The sequence below is a fragment of the Notothenia coriiceps genome, unplaced genomic scaffold (genome assembly GCF_000735185.1).
Source record: "Notothenia coriiceps isolate Sejong01 unplaced genomic scaffold, NC01 NC01_scaffold00002166, whole genome shotgun sequence".
Taxonomy (NCBI): domain Eukaryota; kingdom Metazoa; phylum Chordata; class Actinopteri; order Perciformes; family Nototheniidae; genus Notothenia; species Notothenia coriiceps.
The window spans coordinates 12,250-28,655 of NW_011334867.1; the positions used below are offsets into that span (position 1 = coordinate 12,250).

The window sequence follows — 16,406 nt, forward strand, 5'->3', positions numbered from 1 at the left end:
TCATCAAAATATAGTGAAAGTAGCGACAGTAAAAGTAGTCATTGTGCAGATTGGTCCATTTCAGAATAATATATATGATATGTTTTATAATGATTGATCATGAAAGTGTTCTCAAAGCTGGTAAAGGTGCAGCTAGTTTGAATGACTTTGTATACTGCAGGGTAGCTTGTGGATTTACTCCAGGTGGAACTAAAGTCTGATTTAACACTTGATTATATTTCACATCATTCATCCACATCTGTAAAGTAACTAAAGGTATTAAATAAATGTAGGGGAGTAGAAGTACACCATGTACCTCTGAACTGTAGTGGAGTAGAAGAACAAAGTAGCAAAACATTGAAATACTTAAATAAAGTACAAGTATCCCAAAATTGTGCCCAAGTATAGTAATTGTTGAGTTTATGAACTTAGTTACTTTACACCATGTGGCTATAAAGATAGAAAGACTAAGCCTTGCACAGAGGCATGACAATACATTTTCAAAATGCTCAACAGTGCTGCCAAAATTATAAACTGACTGCTACACAATTTAAAATAAATGCTTTTATATATTTCTATTAGATGTGACTCTTTGGCGTTTCTGTTATTATTAACACTGCTGCTTTAGTTGTTCTGACTGCTAAAATCCTCTGTTATTCCTCATTTTAAAGCCGATATTCCATGGGGTGGGGGAGCCGGGGGCTCGGATCCTTGTCACCTTTTTCATACCTGATGAGTTTGCATCCCTGAAAATAAATATGAGTTAATGGCTACTGTAGCAGACAACGATCTTGTTGCTCTGTGTTGCGTTGTTAATGAGTGAGACACACCAGAGTTGAGGATCTGTGGGCTTTATTCTCCCAATAATAATATTATAATAATAATTTACAATGTAGGCATTTAGGAGATGCCTTATTCCAAAGCGACTTACAATGACCAATTGCAGGGACATTCTCCCTGGAGTAACTGAGGTCTAAGTGCCTTGCTCAAGGGCACACTGGTGGTGGTGTTCCAGGCGGGATTTGAACTTGCAACCTTCCGATCATCAGCCCACCTCACTATCCATTAGACCACCAAAATCAAGAAATAAAAAAAAGTTTTATTTTTTATCTTTTATATGAGATCTATTTGTGGCGGACAATATTTAATTGTGGCGGCCTGCCACAAATGAATCGATGTATGGGAAACACCGAAGTACTTTTTATGATTGAAGGTTTATGGGGAATTCCTGGCATCTTTTTTTTCAGAATTGCTTAGCTCTGATAGGAAAATAAAACCTTCTCCCACGTTTTTCAGAATCAATTAATACAAATATCTTTCTTTTTAAAACGAGTTATCAAAGATCACAGGGTTTGCTTTAAATGTGTGTTTCATTGGTTGTTTGCTGCTTTAAAACAGTTGCATGTTTGTGTAGAGAATGGATTAATTTATGTAAAGACGAGGCGTTCCTCAATCCAATTATACTAGAGACCTTGGAAGAACCCTGACCTCATCTTGGGAAATACCTACACAAGCCAAGAAACTGTGACAGGGCACTGTTAAAACCTTATGCAACATGTCCTTAAAAACACATGCCTGAATCATTATGCCGGGCCAACCCGACGAATGGGACAGCATGGTACTGTATGGGTGCGCCCTTTTAAAAAAACATACCACTTTATAATTGGAATGCAGTTTTGAAAGGATTTCTGATTAGAGGAGCCACCGTACGTCAACAATGTCATGTAATGAAGCGTGGGCCTCTGTGCTGTTAGTCAAATGGCAAATAAATAAAAAGTAAGGATGATGTGTCTTAATTATAAAATACATTTTGATCCAATTTTAACTATAGAAGTTAAGTATAACGATAGAAATAAGGATTAAACGTGTTCAACTTTACAGAACATTTTTTAGAAATTCAATGAGAAGGTTATGCTTTTTATCTTTAAGTTTGTCTTTAAATAGTAAAAAAGAATGTATAATTATAAAGATATAATTCAATATGAGTGATTTTAGATGAGAGATGAAATATATGTGCCATACCTTTGGTAAGTGCTGGACGGTCTGTTGGAAAAAGGCACTATTTTTTAAATAAAATTTCAAAAAATGTTGATCCCCATATAAAAATCATTATTTTAGATTTATATTCACTCTCTAGTTTTTAATTAAATGTTATTAGTTCCAGAAGATAATAAGGAGATTTCAACAACTCAGCACAGGAATTATTATTCATTATCTCTTTGGGAGTTTTGAGCTTACTCGGCATATATCGTATTTGTTGGGAACAGTTTGTAGAAAGATGATGTTGAACCAACTTTGTCTTTTTCTTCCTCAGGGATATCTGAAAGCAGTCGGAGAAATGCAGATAATATAAAAGGCCTGAAGAGGAAAAAGGTTGTTGCAGAAAATCGGCTAGAGAAAATTCCAAAATCTCCCGTGAAGAAGCCGCTGCAGTTGAAAACACCTGAAACTGCCCTTCACGGAACATCTTCCAAGGAAACTACGCCTTCTTCTTGTTGCTCTTCCTCTAACAGTCCTTCCCACGATCCTTCAGCATCGCCAGGTGGGAACAAAGAACCACAATATGCCCAACCTGTTGCAGCATCCCTTCACAAGGGTTCATCTTCCATCGACACTGAAAAGCTAAACCAGGAAGAAACATCATCTAGGCCTTCATCACTTGAGCCTGTTGATGGTGAGGGGAGCTCGTTGATTAAAGTGTCTCAATCCAAAGACACCACCAGCAGAGACCCCAGCTTTGAAGGAGATCCTTACCACAGCAGTGCTTCGCTTGATGTTCTACTTCAGGCCATGGAGCCTGACTTTAGTACACTGGCTGAGAGGAAAAGCTCCTTGCAAGTCACAGCCATTGAAAAACCAGCTTCCATCCTTAATGCCCAATATAGTGGTGATTTAACAACAATGCCAGCTGTTAATATTGCTGTCCAGAGCCAACCTTCCCATATGCAGACTTATTATATTGATAAGCAAGGGAACTTTATTGGCATTGCAGCACCAATACAGGAAAATGTGCAGACATCTACACAGGGTACTCCAATGCAGTCCTCTCCACTTGCTCCACCGCATTTTATGCCTGTTGCTTCAAATCCAGAAAAGCCCAGCTTGCACATGAGCTTTAATACTGGACCATCTACTATTACCCATGCACCTGTTCCCTCAGGCTCTAATGCGTTGCCACAAAGCCAACCACCAGTTGTTCACACATGCCAGTCCCTTTCAGCAACAGTTCCCAGCACCATTCAGGTCCCAGTCACACCTGGCAGCAACCAAGTCCAGATGACCACTGTGATGAACTTTGGTGCTGACCAGGTTTCCAAGGACCAGAAGCTTAAGAAGCCCGGAAAGTATGTGTGTGAATACTGTAGTCGGGCATGTGCAAAACCCAGCGTGCTGCTCAAACACATCAGGTCTCACACAGGAGAAAGGCCATACCCCTGTGTTACTTGTGGCTTTTCTTTCAAAACTAAGAGCAACCTGTACAAGCACAAGAAATCACACGCTCATGCTATAAAACTGGGTCTCATTGCACGCTCTGAATCTGGAGGTGGCTCGCTCTCTCAAGAATCTGACAAAGCCCTAGGGACACATTCAGAGGCGGAAGACAGTGGGGACAGTGATGAGGATGGTAGCACTGCAGACTTGGACCCTGACTCGTCACAGAGCAGTGTGGCAGCTTTGTCCGAAAATAGTTTACAGAGTGCAGGTACAACCCAAGCAAGCCACGGGGAAGAGGACTCAGCTTTGTTCGAGTCATTTAAACAGACTTCCAGTGAGAGGGCACATGAGCCCAAAGTAACCGCTTCACTTCCAAAAGTTGTTGTATACCCAGTTAATGTCTCCCCTCTGAGGGCAGATAGCCCGAGAGTCACATGTGCAGCAACTGAGCAAGCAGCCTCACAACGGCAACGAGAGTTCCAGATAGCCAACATGAGATCAAGCATCACAGTCTTGTCATCTCTCAAAGAGGTGGACGGTACAAATCTTTCACTGGATACTGTGAGTGAAGATGAAGACCACCATTGCAAGTCTCCCCTGTTAGGTGGACACGCTCAGCTTCAGAGGCAACAAGCAACAGACTTTTCCCAACAGCAGCAGATCAAATGTCTACTAAGCCCTCGCAGTTTGGGAAGTACCGATTCTGGCTACTTCTCACGTTCTGAAAGTGCTGACCAGGCAATGAGTCCACCCAGCCCATTTGTTAAGATAACTCCACCGGTGGAAATCGACATTGGGAAGAATACTCTTCCCAATGTCCCTCCTGTGGTTGCAACAGTAATGCATGTAGCAAATGAGCAAAAGCCACGTGCAACGGAAGGACAGATGCGTCCACCATTAGAAGTCAGGGCACTCTCTCTTGAAGAACGCATTTCAAAGTTAATATCTGATAATGAGGCAGTGGTTGACAACAAGCAACTGGACAGTGTAAAGCCAAGGAGGACATCTCTGTCAAGGAGAGGTAGCATAGACTCTCCTAAATCTTACATATTTAAAGACTCTTTTCAATTTGATCTCAAACCAATGGGAAGAAGGTCAAGTTCCAGCTCAGATATTCCCAAGTCTCCCTTCACTCCCACAGATAAATCAAAGCCAGTATTTCTCCTCTCTGTACCTTCCCAATACCCGCCAATGGATTGTTTGCCAATAACAAGAAGTAACTCAATGCCTACTACACCAGGGCACTCAGCTCCTCCCCTTAACGTTGCCCCCCTCCCCCACCCTCTGCGAATTTGTCAGTCATTTGACGACAAAATTAGTTTGTATAGTGATGATGTATTTTCATCGGCCCCATCAACCCCAAATCAAGCAATACATTCTCGTACCTTAGTCAGACAAGTAGCAGTTGAGGACTTTTCCACAAGTGAGGGGCATGGCCTCCCTACTGTTCGCTCCATGGATGAGGGCTATCATTGTCAAAGCAGTTCCATAGAGCTCATACAAAGAAGCAGATCTTTCGAGCACAGTCAAGACAGAAACAGAAAGCCTCAACAAAATAAAGGCACAATGTATGAATGTGAAACATGTCGTAATCGGTACAGAAAGTTAGAGAATTTTGAAACTCACAAGAAATTCTACTGCTCTGAGCTTCATGGTCCAAAAAACAAGCCAATCCCAGTTAAAGAAGCTGATCAAGATGTTTTTCATGGTAACACAATGCAGCCTATAGTTCCCAGATTAACTAGCGGCTCAGGAATACTTGATCAACAGACATCTATTAGGAAGAGAAGGAAAATGAAAAGTGTTGGAGATGAGGATGATCAATCTCCTACTGACACCAATCCACCTTGTTCAGTTAGTTTTGAGCTACCAACAGCTCTGGCAAGTCAGACCTTTTCTCAGCATGCTGTAATAGTAGACATACAGCCCAAAAATAACCAGTCAAAGCTACCTCAGATTCAGCTCATTGCAAGAGGTATTAACACTTTAGATTCCAGACTGTCACCAATTCGAGAAACCCAAATCATCACTTCTACTAAAGGAGAGTTGCAAAGGCAGGGCAGTGGCACTTCTGTCATTAGACACACAAACTCTCTAAGCCGACCAAATTCATTTGAGACTGAATCTATTGACAGGGCCTCTCCTGTTGATATTGAGAAGGATCCCCTCGACAAGCACAAAACAGATCCAATAACAAATGTTTCATCTGATGGCTACCATGACCAAATGTCTAATTCCCAGAGTGTTGACTATGGAAAACAAATGAAGGAACAATGCACTGTTGGTGCAGTAGTAGCAGTTGTTGAAAGCTCTACTCCTGTCCATCAGTCTCGTCTGGTTCGGCAAAATAACATTCAAGTTCCTGAGATTCTGGTCACAGAGGAACCCGACAGAGATCATGACACGCAAACTACTGAGCCAGCAGAAAAGCCTCATGATCAGTTCAATTGGCCTCAGAGAAGTGAGAGCCTGTCTAAAGTGCCAGCAGAGAAACTCCCGCCAAAAAAGAAAAGGATTCGTCTAGCTCAAATGGAACACTCCTCAGGTGAATCCAGTTTTGAGTCCAGCCTCTCGCGAAGCCTCAGCAGGGACAGTAGTCTTTCTCGTTGTTCCAGCATATCTGCCTCTTTTGAAAGAGATGAGCCATCTAGGTCAGAGAGCCCTTCTAGAGGGGAGTGTGTCAGCAAAATTACAGAGCCTTCTCAAGGTTTGCCAACAGCCTTCAACACCCTTGGTGTGCCTGGAATGATGAGGCGTGCCGTATCTGAACAAATTACTTGTACTCAACCCTCTGTGGAGATTTCCTCTGAATACCGTAGCAAGTCCTTTGACTGTGGCAATGTATCTCCTAGGAGATCTCTTTCACCTGCTGGCCAGCATAAAATTGGACAAATCTCCCAAGTTACCCAGGTGCCACTTATTGAAAGAAGACGGGGGCCATTAGTTCGCCAAATGTCTTTAAAGATTAGCCCTGAAAGTCAGCAACCTGTTCGAAAAGCTGTCTTACCTCTAGATAAACCTCCCATTACAAATGTTAGCTCTTTAACTCAGAATAGACCCCAGCAGATTCACATTGCCAATAGGCGCATCATGGCTCAGCCTTTTGTCTTGCATCCTGGAGAAGCACCTTTGCAAAATAATGAGCAAGTGGTGCAAAGTATTCATTTGGGTAGCCCAACTCAGCAGCCTCAAGTCCACGGCCTTCCACACCCTTGGCACCAAACATCAAGGGTTCAAATATGCCATAAATTAAAACAGCCGTTGAGCCAGATCTTAGTCTGTCGGGAAAATATCCCAAAACAAACCAGCCGACTCTGAAGAAAATAAAAGTTTTGTGCCCAAATACCAATTGCAGTGTCCCTCTCTGAGAGCAAGCCAAACATTTCCATTCTCCAGCACACAGGGAACTCAGACAGCCATGCCACTTTTAACAATACCCATTGCCAATCCAATTATGAGCATTACAAAGTCTACAGATGTACTCCAAAATGTATACATTGGTCAACCCACGCAACAAGCCTCTGAGATTAAGACACAGGCTGTTGTTTTGTCAGTTGAACAGCACAGGGCCACATTTGATCAGACCCATGCTGGTTCTATACCATTGCCACAGATCCTTATAACTCATGAGCAGATTCATCATCCGCCCTCTTTGTCCAATAAGAGTTGCCTCTCATCCACTCACAGTGTAGAGAGTGATACTCATGCTGTAACAACTGCAAAGAAGGATGCCTCTAAAACTCAAATAGTTAGCACACATAAAAATGCTGGAGAACGAGCACCTTCTCTTGGGTCCTTACATTGCACACAGAAACTGGCATCAGTGACTCTATGCCCGCAGCAGGAACCCACTGCCTCCAGTAAACGAATGCTGTCACCGGCCAATAGCTTGGACATCTACATGGAAAAGCACCAAAAGCGGGCTAAGGATGAGCATGGTGTGGCCTGCCTAACCGATGGTAGGTCAGTCAATTATCTTAATTCCAAGATGTCAGAGGTTACCCGGCAACGGAAGCTAACACTTGTTAGGCAGGTTTGCACAACTGAACCGGTGGACAGTCCCATTGAAACGGAAGCCCCACCTCTGCTGCAGGACAAAACAAATGGGGAGAAAGACTCACAGGCTACTGATGATGTTAAGCCTATGTCGCCTGACAGTGTTGGACTGAATAAAGACACAACCACTGTTATTCATGAGGAGGCTGGTCCTGCCCTGAATACTACAACTGGTGGCCAGGGAACCTCCATCCCAGCGAATATCACTCTGAAGCCTCAAGAGAAAGCTGGGGAACAAAGATGGACTCCTGCTAAATGCCTGATAAGGCCCTCCAGCTTCCACGGTGGTCAGGTGAAACTGACCACATCTGTGTCTGTGGTTAACACAAAAGACAGTCATCGCCTGTCTTTTCCCAGCCTGAAAACTGCTACCACTTTCACATGGTGTTTCTTGATGAAGAGGAAACCTCTTCATGTTCCACAGACTGACCTGAAGACTTCAGCATATGCTGTCTGGACTGTCAGCCCCAACAACAATAACCCGCTTGGTTTGCCCACCAAGGTGCTCATGTCTCTGTTTGAGTCCAAGCAGACATCCAAGAAAATACACTACACCTCGGCCATAAAAACTAGCGGGAAATCTGACATCTTGTCTTACTCAACCAAGCTGAAGGATGTCATGCCCAGGGTAAGAACTAATTCAAGCTTGATTTTTTTAGATTCTCTTATTTTGCTACCTTGTTTCTTAAATAAAAGAAATCAACGACTTTTCTCTTTCTGCAGGTACCATTAATCCAGAAGTCTTTATCAGTTGAAACCAGAAGTAAAGTGCTACCAGAATCTCAGGCCAGCAACGACTCAGAAAAAGAAGCAACATCTAAAACAGAACCAAGACGGGTCAAAATATTCGATGGCGGGTATGATTGAATAACAAAACAATTATTTCAAATTATATAAAAATGTACTTTATATTATACAGCAATAATAAATGTTAGTTGCTTGGTTTTATGTGTAAGCCTTGGTACTTTTGCAACCCCCAGATACAAATCTAATGAAGAATATATTTACGTACGTGGGCGTGGACGCGGTAAATACATCTGTGAGGAATGTGGGATCCGCTGCAAGAAGCCAAGCATGCTACGCAAACACATCCGCACCCACTCTGATGTCCGGCCATACCACTGTGTCCACTGCAATTTCTCCTTCAAGACAAAAGGTGTGACGTCAGCAGATATTCAGTTTAAAGCCACTGCTCCTTTACTTGTGTATATATATATGTAATAATATGATAAAGATGCTTTTATCGGTCAACCCATCAACCTAAAAGTTTGATCTCCTTTATTAATTGTCTTTCTTAAATGCAACGAAGAGGTATGAAAGTCTCAGAACCTATATCAGTATCGAAATTCTGGAAAATCAAACAAATACATAATACAATATAATAATTCTGAATGTATTCTCAATTAATGTGAATAAAGTACAATGTAATAGTCAGATGTTTACCATCTGTGGGATTTTTCTAAACCTACTTTGATTGAATTTTAATATAGTACACTTCATGTGGTTCTACATTACTGAATACATATATAACCTCATGAATATACTAACATGAATTAAAAAAAAAATGTTTCACTGATTTTATATCTGAACATACAATTAGTCTCCTCACAATTCACATTTGAGACGGTATATTATTATTTCCCTAAACTGTTATTATAACTTTCCCTTTTATAAAATTAACGATAGTGTTTTACCATCCCTCAAACCAAGACAGTATGATTCACTGTTTGCTATCGAACTTGCCTACCCACGCCACACTGCAGAACAGTACTCGATGTCAGAGCAACCCACGTTCATTTAAAAATGTCTTTATCAGTTACTCACCCTGTATGTACAGCTTGCCCAAAGACCGCATTCTCTTACATAAACTCCTTCTGTGCTATTGTTCAAGCTCTACCCACCTGTAAAACCTTCCTGTCTCTCCTCTTGCAGGAAATCTGACCAAGCACATGAAATCAAAGGCCCACAGTAAGAAATGCATGGAGATGGGGGTTCCTGCAGGTCTCATTGATGATCAGGATGCAGAGGACTCAGGTACAGTGCTTATCTGTAAAGGAGATACATACCGATTTTTGTATGCTCAAAAGCTCACCAAACCAAATGACATAATCTCTGTGATTAGACTGTTTTTACGGTTATAAACTTGCCTAAATACACTTGTTTACCCCGTTTGCTTTAGTGTCAAACAACAGGATTGCCCTTCTTTAAATAGTTCCCCTGTTCGTGGTATGAGATATAAAACACAGTTTGTGTCTCTCGCTTGTGTTGTTTTGCCATGTCGATCAATAGCTTCACCATGGTCTAATTAGAAATTCTAAATGCAGCTTCTTCCTCTGTTAACTAAAAGCGCATGTGGGCGGCATACACAGCGTTTAGAAAGAGGAAATTGCTGCGTCTAATTTTAGAAAAAAAAAGAGCTGCCTGAAAGCATTCTATGGTCTCAGTCTCTTAAGAGCATATTTGTTTTTCCTCCTCTGCCTGCGATGTAGCTCAGGGGCGTGTGGTGGTGTAGGGTGTGCAGCACTGCAGCAGCAGCTCAAAACAATGCTGAATTGCGGTGGATTTTTCTAACTGTGTGAAAAAAACCTCCATGATAAAGAAAAAAAAAGGGATAATTTACCCCCAAAATAACAAATAATAATAATTTAATAATAAATATGCGAATAAATTACTCACACTTGTGTAACCTTGAAGTAAAAATGACAATATATTTTTTTTCGTCTGCCTATATTCTTAATAAAGAATCCAATAAGGGTTGCATTTACGTAAAAAATGAAATTTTCCCCACAATTTCAAGGTACCACAGGAAGTCATTGATATTCCAATGAAGATTTTGTGGAGAAACACTACCAAATAGCTTAGATTCTTTCAGAACAACTCAAATGATGACTCATATGTGCTGTAAATCCACCCAAGAATAGTCTTCCATCTTACATATTCTCTCATCTGCAGGAGACCGGAGTCAAGTGAGCAGTGCCGACCGACAGGATTCGGATGGTGACGACTCCGATGGCGCTGATGATGATGACAATGATGACAACGAGGAGGAAGAGGAGGACAGCCAGGCAGAGTCTGGCCTTTCTACCAACCCATCCGTCTCTGCCAGCCCTCAGCACATCCCATCCAAGGAGGCCGAGGTCCCTCCTAGCAACCTCCTAGCCCAGATGTCAATCAGCTCAATCTCCCTATCCCTCTCCCGGCCTCCCGCTCCTGAATCCCACACCACATCAGACTCTGTCCCCATGATGAGCCCTGTTTCCCTGGGCAAGCAGATATCCATCTCCGGGTCCTGCTGCAGCTCAATGCCACTCCCTTACTCCCCTCCGCCTGTTGCCATCACATCAGACTCCTACACCTCAGACACAGACTCAGTGCACATGATGAGCCCGATGTCGCCATGCAGGCAGATGTCCATCGACTACCCTGACTTTGATGTCCCCCCTAGTCCCCCAGTGCCAAGCAAGGGCTCCAAGATAGGCCAGGTGAGACCCATGTATTTTCATCGTGTCTCTCGTTACCGCTCTCCACCCACCTCCTTTCTTTCCTATCCATACCCTTACGTTGAGTCCTGCATGAGCGGCACTTCTACAAAGCTTCTGTGAATGCCTTGAAAAAAGGTGAATATTTGTATGCATTCTGATAAGGTTTGGTGGGAATGCAATTTCATAAAAAAGGGCTGGTTTTTATTTATAAAGTGGGGTTTAATGAGGTCCAAGGGCAGTGTATAACCTACAGTAGATCCTGAGAGGAGTTGGGGGAAAAAGGACTACCAGCAGGGTAAACATGTTCATTAGCCCTAATATCAGGATACCATTCATTTCTGTTCAGACATCTGAATTAAATTATCGTTTTAGGTTGAAAAGAATACAAAAAAGCATAATCCAATAGAACAATTGACAAGTGTCAGGAAGAAGAAAACACTGAATTTGGCAAAGAAAGAAACCTATTAAAAAGAAGATACCGAAAATGTCTTTGATCTTGTTACCTTGTTCCGCGAGGTAAAAGTTATGTAAATGGAGTTTGGTGGACTTTTGCTCCCCGTCGGAAAGGGTGGTCTGACAGCAAGGTAAATCGGTGAGGATTTTCGGAATATAGCATATCTACACTTATGTTTGTTTCTCCAAACTCTGGGTTGTCAACCACAATTTACTGTAGGCCATACACTGAATATGGATTAGAACCTCAAACAACCACATTTAGAAAAAATACAAACAAATTCTTTAATCACTTATACCACAATTATGCCACAATTAAGTCCAATATTAAACTTTCTCTCTTTTGAACAGGACGCCTCCTCTGCTCCTGCTGTTGCCAGTGAATCGGGCTTTCCTGTGGACCGGGGCACTCAGACTTCCTCTTATGGCTCTCAAGGTCTCATGCACTTTCGCCCACAGAGTCTATCCCAAACATACGGAACAGAGACCCAGACGCACCTGTTCAGCCACCTGCCCCTGCACTCCCAACAGCCCTCCTACTCCTCTTACAGCATGGTCCCAGTTGGGGGGATCCAGCTGGTGCCCGCCGGCCTGGCAGCTTACTCCACCTTTGTACCAATCCAGGCCGGCCCCGTCCAGCTCACCATCCCCGCAGTGAGCGTCATTCACAGAAACACAAGCCCGTTACCAGCTCCCATCACTCCCCCCCATCCAGAGGGCCAGTCAACCCAGCCAATCAGCAGTGTGTTGCCCTGCTTCCCCTTGGGGCAGGTCACTGGCCTGCAGGCTCAAACCATACAGCCCTTAGGTCTGGAGACACTAAACCTCATGGGGCTGACCAACACAGGCCTATCATCCACCCAGCTAATGTCCCAGCAAGGGCTCACCCTCAATGCCACCCTGGGGCTGCAGGTTTTAACTGCCAACCCTACTTCCCGCAGCAGCACCGGCCCCCAGACCCACGTCCCAGGTCTGCAGTTCGTTAACATCGCCCTGCCTGCCCTCATTCCTTCTCTCAGCCCTCTCTCCAGCCTCAGTCCGCTCCCTGGGCTCTCAGACTGGCAGGGCAGCCCCGGAGCTCCGGGAGAACAGCCATCTCGAGGTGAGCGGGGCTGCATGCATGCGTCACAACCCGCCCCTCTTAAGGGCAGCAGCTGTCCAGGGGCGACCCCCGGCAGCAGAGCAGAGCTCACACAGACTGACGAGAGGCAAGAAAGGGTTAAGTCCCCACGGCAGCAGCGCTCACCAGCTCCTCAGACCAGAGGTGGTAAGGAGTCGCCCGTAGAGGGAGCTAGTGATCCTGCACCTCCACGACCTCCGCCAGTGACCAGCTGGCAGAAGGTCATCGATGACTATAATGAGGTGTCCAGTGATGATGAAGACAGACTGGTCATTGCCACCTGAAAACCCAACATGGAAAGCTCTTCTTGTTCTCTTTTTGTAATTCTTGTCACTTTGTAAGACTGAAAACACTTTCAGGGGTTTGTTTTGTTGCAAATCACCTTTCAAAGCACAGATGCTGACATTCATATTGTATGTGCAATCATATAATTATAATAATGACCAATCATTTTATTTGTACTTTTTTTGTTGTAAATGTTGTATAGACAATTGTGCCTTTTATGGAGTTTCTTGTTTAGGAACCTGTACATAATTCCTTATAAATTCAGTAGTTGCTTGTGTTTATTTCAAAAAATAGAAGTAAGGAGAGGCAGAAAATGGAGGATATCAATTTTGTTTGTCATTCGTAAATGTATGGAATTATAAATGTTGTACTGGTATATGTACATTTCTATGGATTATGGGGCAATGTTTCTGTGTACAGATGTTGTGTTCAACTATTTATTATAATCCATCTAGTGCCCATTGTGATTCATAAGTCCATAGGTATGTGCATTATGGTAGCTTTACATTGCTGTATCAATATTCTTAACTGTATCAGTAAAAATTTGTTTACAACATTAAAGTGTCTTCACTGTATTTTTTACATATCATCTCGCCATATTTGTTTTTATATAAAGTGTTTTTTATCAATTTCGCTGTTTATTACATTTCACATTTAACATTGTGGGGGCCACATTTCACATTTAATATTGATCAGAAATGGATCTGCAACAATGAAAAATCTAAAGAAAATCTATCGGCAACCATTTTTAAATAATCATAAATAAGTTGACCAATATTTTAAACAAAAACGGCACAAAAGAAATCACCGGCTTCAGCTTCTTAAATGTAAATATTGTTCTTTCTGCTTTATAATTATAATGAGTACACACATTTGAAAATGTCTCTGTTCATAAATATTGCTGATATTTTCCAGAATACAAAAATAGGATGAAAAGTATTAAAGTATTTTATATTTTGTGTTTTAATTAAATAAATACATACAGTATAAATGTTTTTTACTAAAAGATCCGCAACCAAGCAACCATAATTTGGGTCAATTTATGATTATAGATTTTTAGATAGATTTTTAAGATTTGTTTTTGTTAAAAGGCAGATGACTCTACACTTAATCAGATATGTTCATAGCTAATATTTGTTCACCCTGCAGCGGCTGTGTAAAATCTGAAAACCCCAAACTTCTGCATATTCATCATCATCATGATTATAAAGGGTAGAGCAGCAAAGAGATATTGATAAGTTGTCTACGTTTAGACTAAAAACCAGCTCGTTCGATAATCAATGTATAGGTTTGAGTGAAATTAAATAAACAACAATATCAAAATGACCATATTACAGCTTCATAAATGTGAATATTTCAGTTTCATAAACGGAATACCTTTTGTGTTGTGGACAAAGCTACACATTAAGAACATCATCTCAGGGTTTGGGTAACATTTTATAGATCTATTATAGATACATCTATAATATTAATTGCAGCCGGAATAAAGTGTGACTAACTGTACGCGAAGATCATTCACTCTAAATCCTTCAGGGAACAACCCCGGGATCCTCTCATCCTCACAATAATACCACTTAATTAAAAATCACTATCTGCCATTCAAACAAGAGGCACAGATTAATAAATGATTCTATTTGGGGTTTTTATTTTATTTTTGAAGAAGGGAGAATGCGCTCTCTGAGGAGCAGAACCAAACATAGCAACCTGGCCTTAATGAGGGAAAGTTCCCTCTAATCACAAGAAGCTTTACAGTGATATCCTCCTGTATTCAGCGCATTCAGAAGGTGACTCATCCCTCTCGGTACAGTAGGCCCCCATCACTTCACCCCTCCCCCGCAGGGCTCACTGTGGGTGTAAGGCTTAAGCTATTGCAAAGCCCACAGAGACCCCTAGAGGACAACAGCTGCTAGTGCTGACAGAACAAACTTCAGGCCGCTGAAGTGAAGAGCAAACCAAGAGTCTCCAGTCACACATCACAGCTGCATGGTTCAACCAGCTGAGGCTAAATGTCCACAATCCCAAAAATTTACTTTTTTTAATGAGATAAACATATTATACTGTTTTCTGACTAATTATTCTTTCAAAATTCTATATACTATGACTTTTTTTCATGATCATTTTGACTTACTTTACAATGACATTGTTTGTACAATATTTATTTTTTCCCCATACTACACTATGTTGATTAGACATACTAGTGTAACTTTTTTACATGCTATACTATCACATTTTTAAACCTTTTTTCTGCAAATGTACGACTAACTATACTATGCATTTTTTTCTAAAACTTTTGACATTATATATCATGTATACTTTTTTTCTAATTGTATTAAACCTTTATTTAACCAGGTGGTCCCATTGAGATCATCGATCTCTTTTTCAAGGGGACTTGTAATAATAAATGTTCGACATACTCAACATATATTTTATATATATAGTTTCGTTTTTTCAACGTTTTTGACATGCATTTTTTATTTTTTATATCTATTTCTTTTTGCTGTACAACCTGTCGACTATGTATATATGTTGCATCAACATGTATTTAGTTTTCTCTGAAATGTCAAACGTACTATCACTTATTTTCTGACACATTAAAACTAAAACTTTTTTCTGGAAATGTACGGATTACCATACTTTTTCTAAAGCTGATGACATAACCTTTTTTATGATATTTTCGATCAACTGAACAACGTTGTTTTTAAGCTTATTTTTGAAAGGCTATACTATGTCGTTTTTTGCATATTTTTTTACATACTATAATATGTCGTTTTTTATGATATTTTCGGTATACTAACTATACTCTGTGATTGGCTTCCGATTGTGTTTTTTTAAATATTTTTGACAAACTAGTATAACTTTCACATTTATCAAAACACTTTGTAGACTTTTATATTAATGTTTTGTCACATTTCTTTTGATGATATAATTATGTGACTTTTCATTTCATACAATAACAATGGTTTTTAATGGAATACAATATTTGTACTTGTTATGACATATTATGACATTTTTCATGGAATTGTCCTTATACTTACATAAATCATATCAATTACATTTAGAACGTACTTTAATGACTTTACAATATTTTCGACATACTATACTATGACTGTTTTACTAACCAGAAGAGGGCGCCAGATAGCATGTTGTTTTGCAAAAGAGAATAACATTTTATAACCAATATATTTATGTAGTTGTTTAGGTTACCTCGGGTGAAAATAGCCTCAACGGTGGATAAATGGCAACAGATGATGTGCTTCAAAAGTGGATTAATAAAACCACGAGTAAGATCCTACATGTGTTAAAAGCTTGTATTTCTAACATGTGGGATAAAGCAAAGGTTTCTATAAAAAAAGTCAATTGATATTTTACATTTAATTTGCTTTATTTTATTAATACATAAGTACAATAATGGAAATTGAAGTATTGCAATCATTGAATTTGATTAAAATTGATCATGAATGAGGAAGAGAGAGAACCAAGGCCAGAGAGCAGACTGAGAGCAGTGTGAGAGAGAAAGCAGAGTCCCAGTGAGTCAGCTCAGGACTGGGAACACTGGTCTCTCCTCAGTGTCTCTGAGAGCGGAGTCTGGGAGCCCT

General features: G+C 41.0%; 1 protein-coding gene across 1 annotated transcript in view; it reads left to right on the forward strand.

Annotated features, from left to right (window-relative positions):
- The window catches only part of LOC104966010 (HIVEP zinc finger 1), a 15,983-nt gene extending 2,612 nt beyond the window's left edge, over positions 1-13,371 (forward strand). The window contains 7 exon segments of the mRNA XM_010795110.1: positions 2,294-6,736; positions 6,738-8,098; positions 8,194-8,327; positions 8,451-8,626; positions 9,403-9,504; positions 10,423-10,952; positions 11,757-13,371. Of these exon segments, the coding sequence (XP_010793412.1) occupies positions 2,770-6,736; positions 6,738-8,098; positions 8,194-8,327; positions 8,451-8,626; positions 9,403-9,504; positions 10,423-10,952; positions 11,757-12,809 (7,323 nt within the window). The 5' untranslated portion in view covers positions 2,294-2,769 and the 3' untranslated portion in view covers positions 12,810-13,371.
- The last annotated feature ends 3,035 nt before the right edge of the window (positions 13,372-16,406 follow it).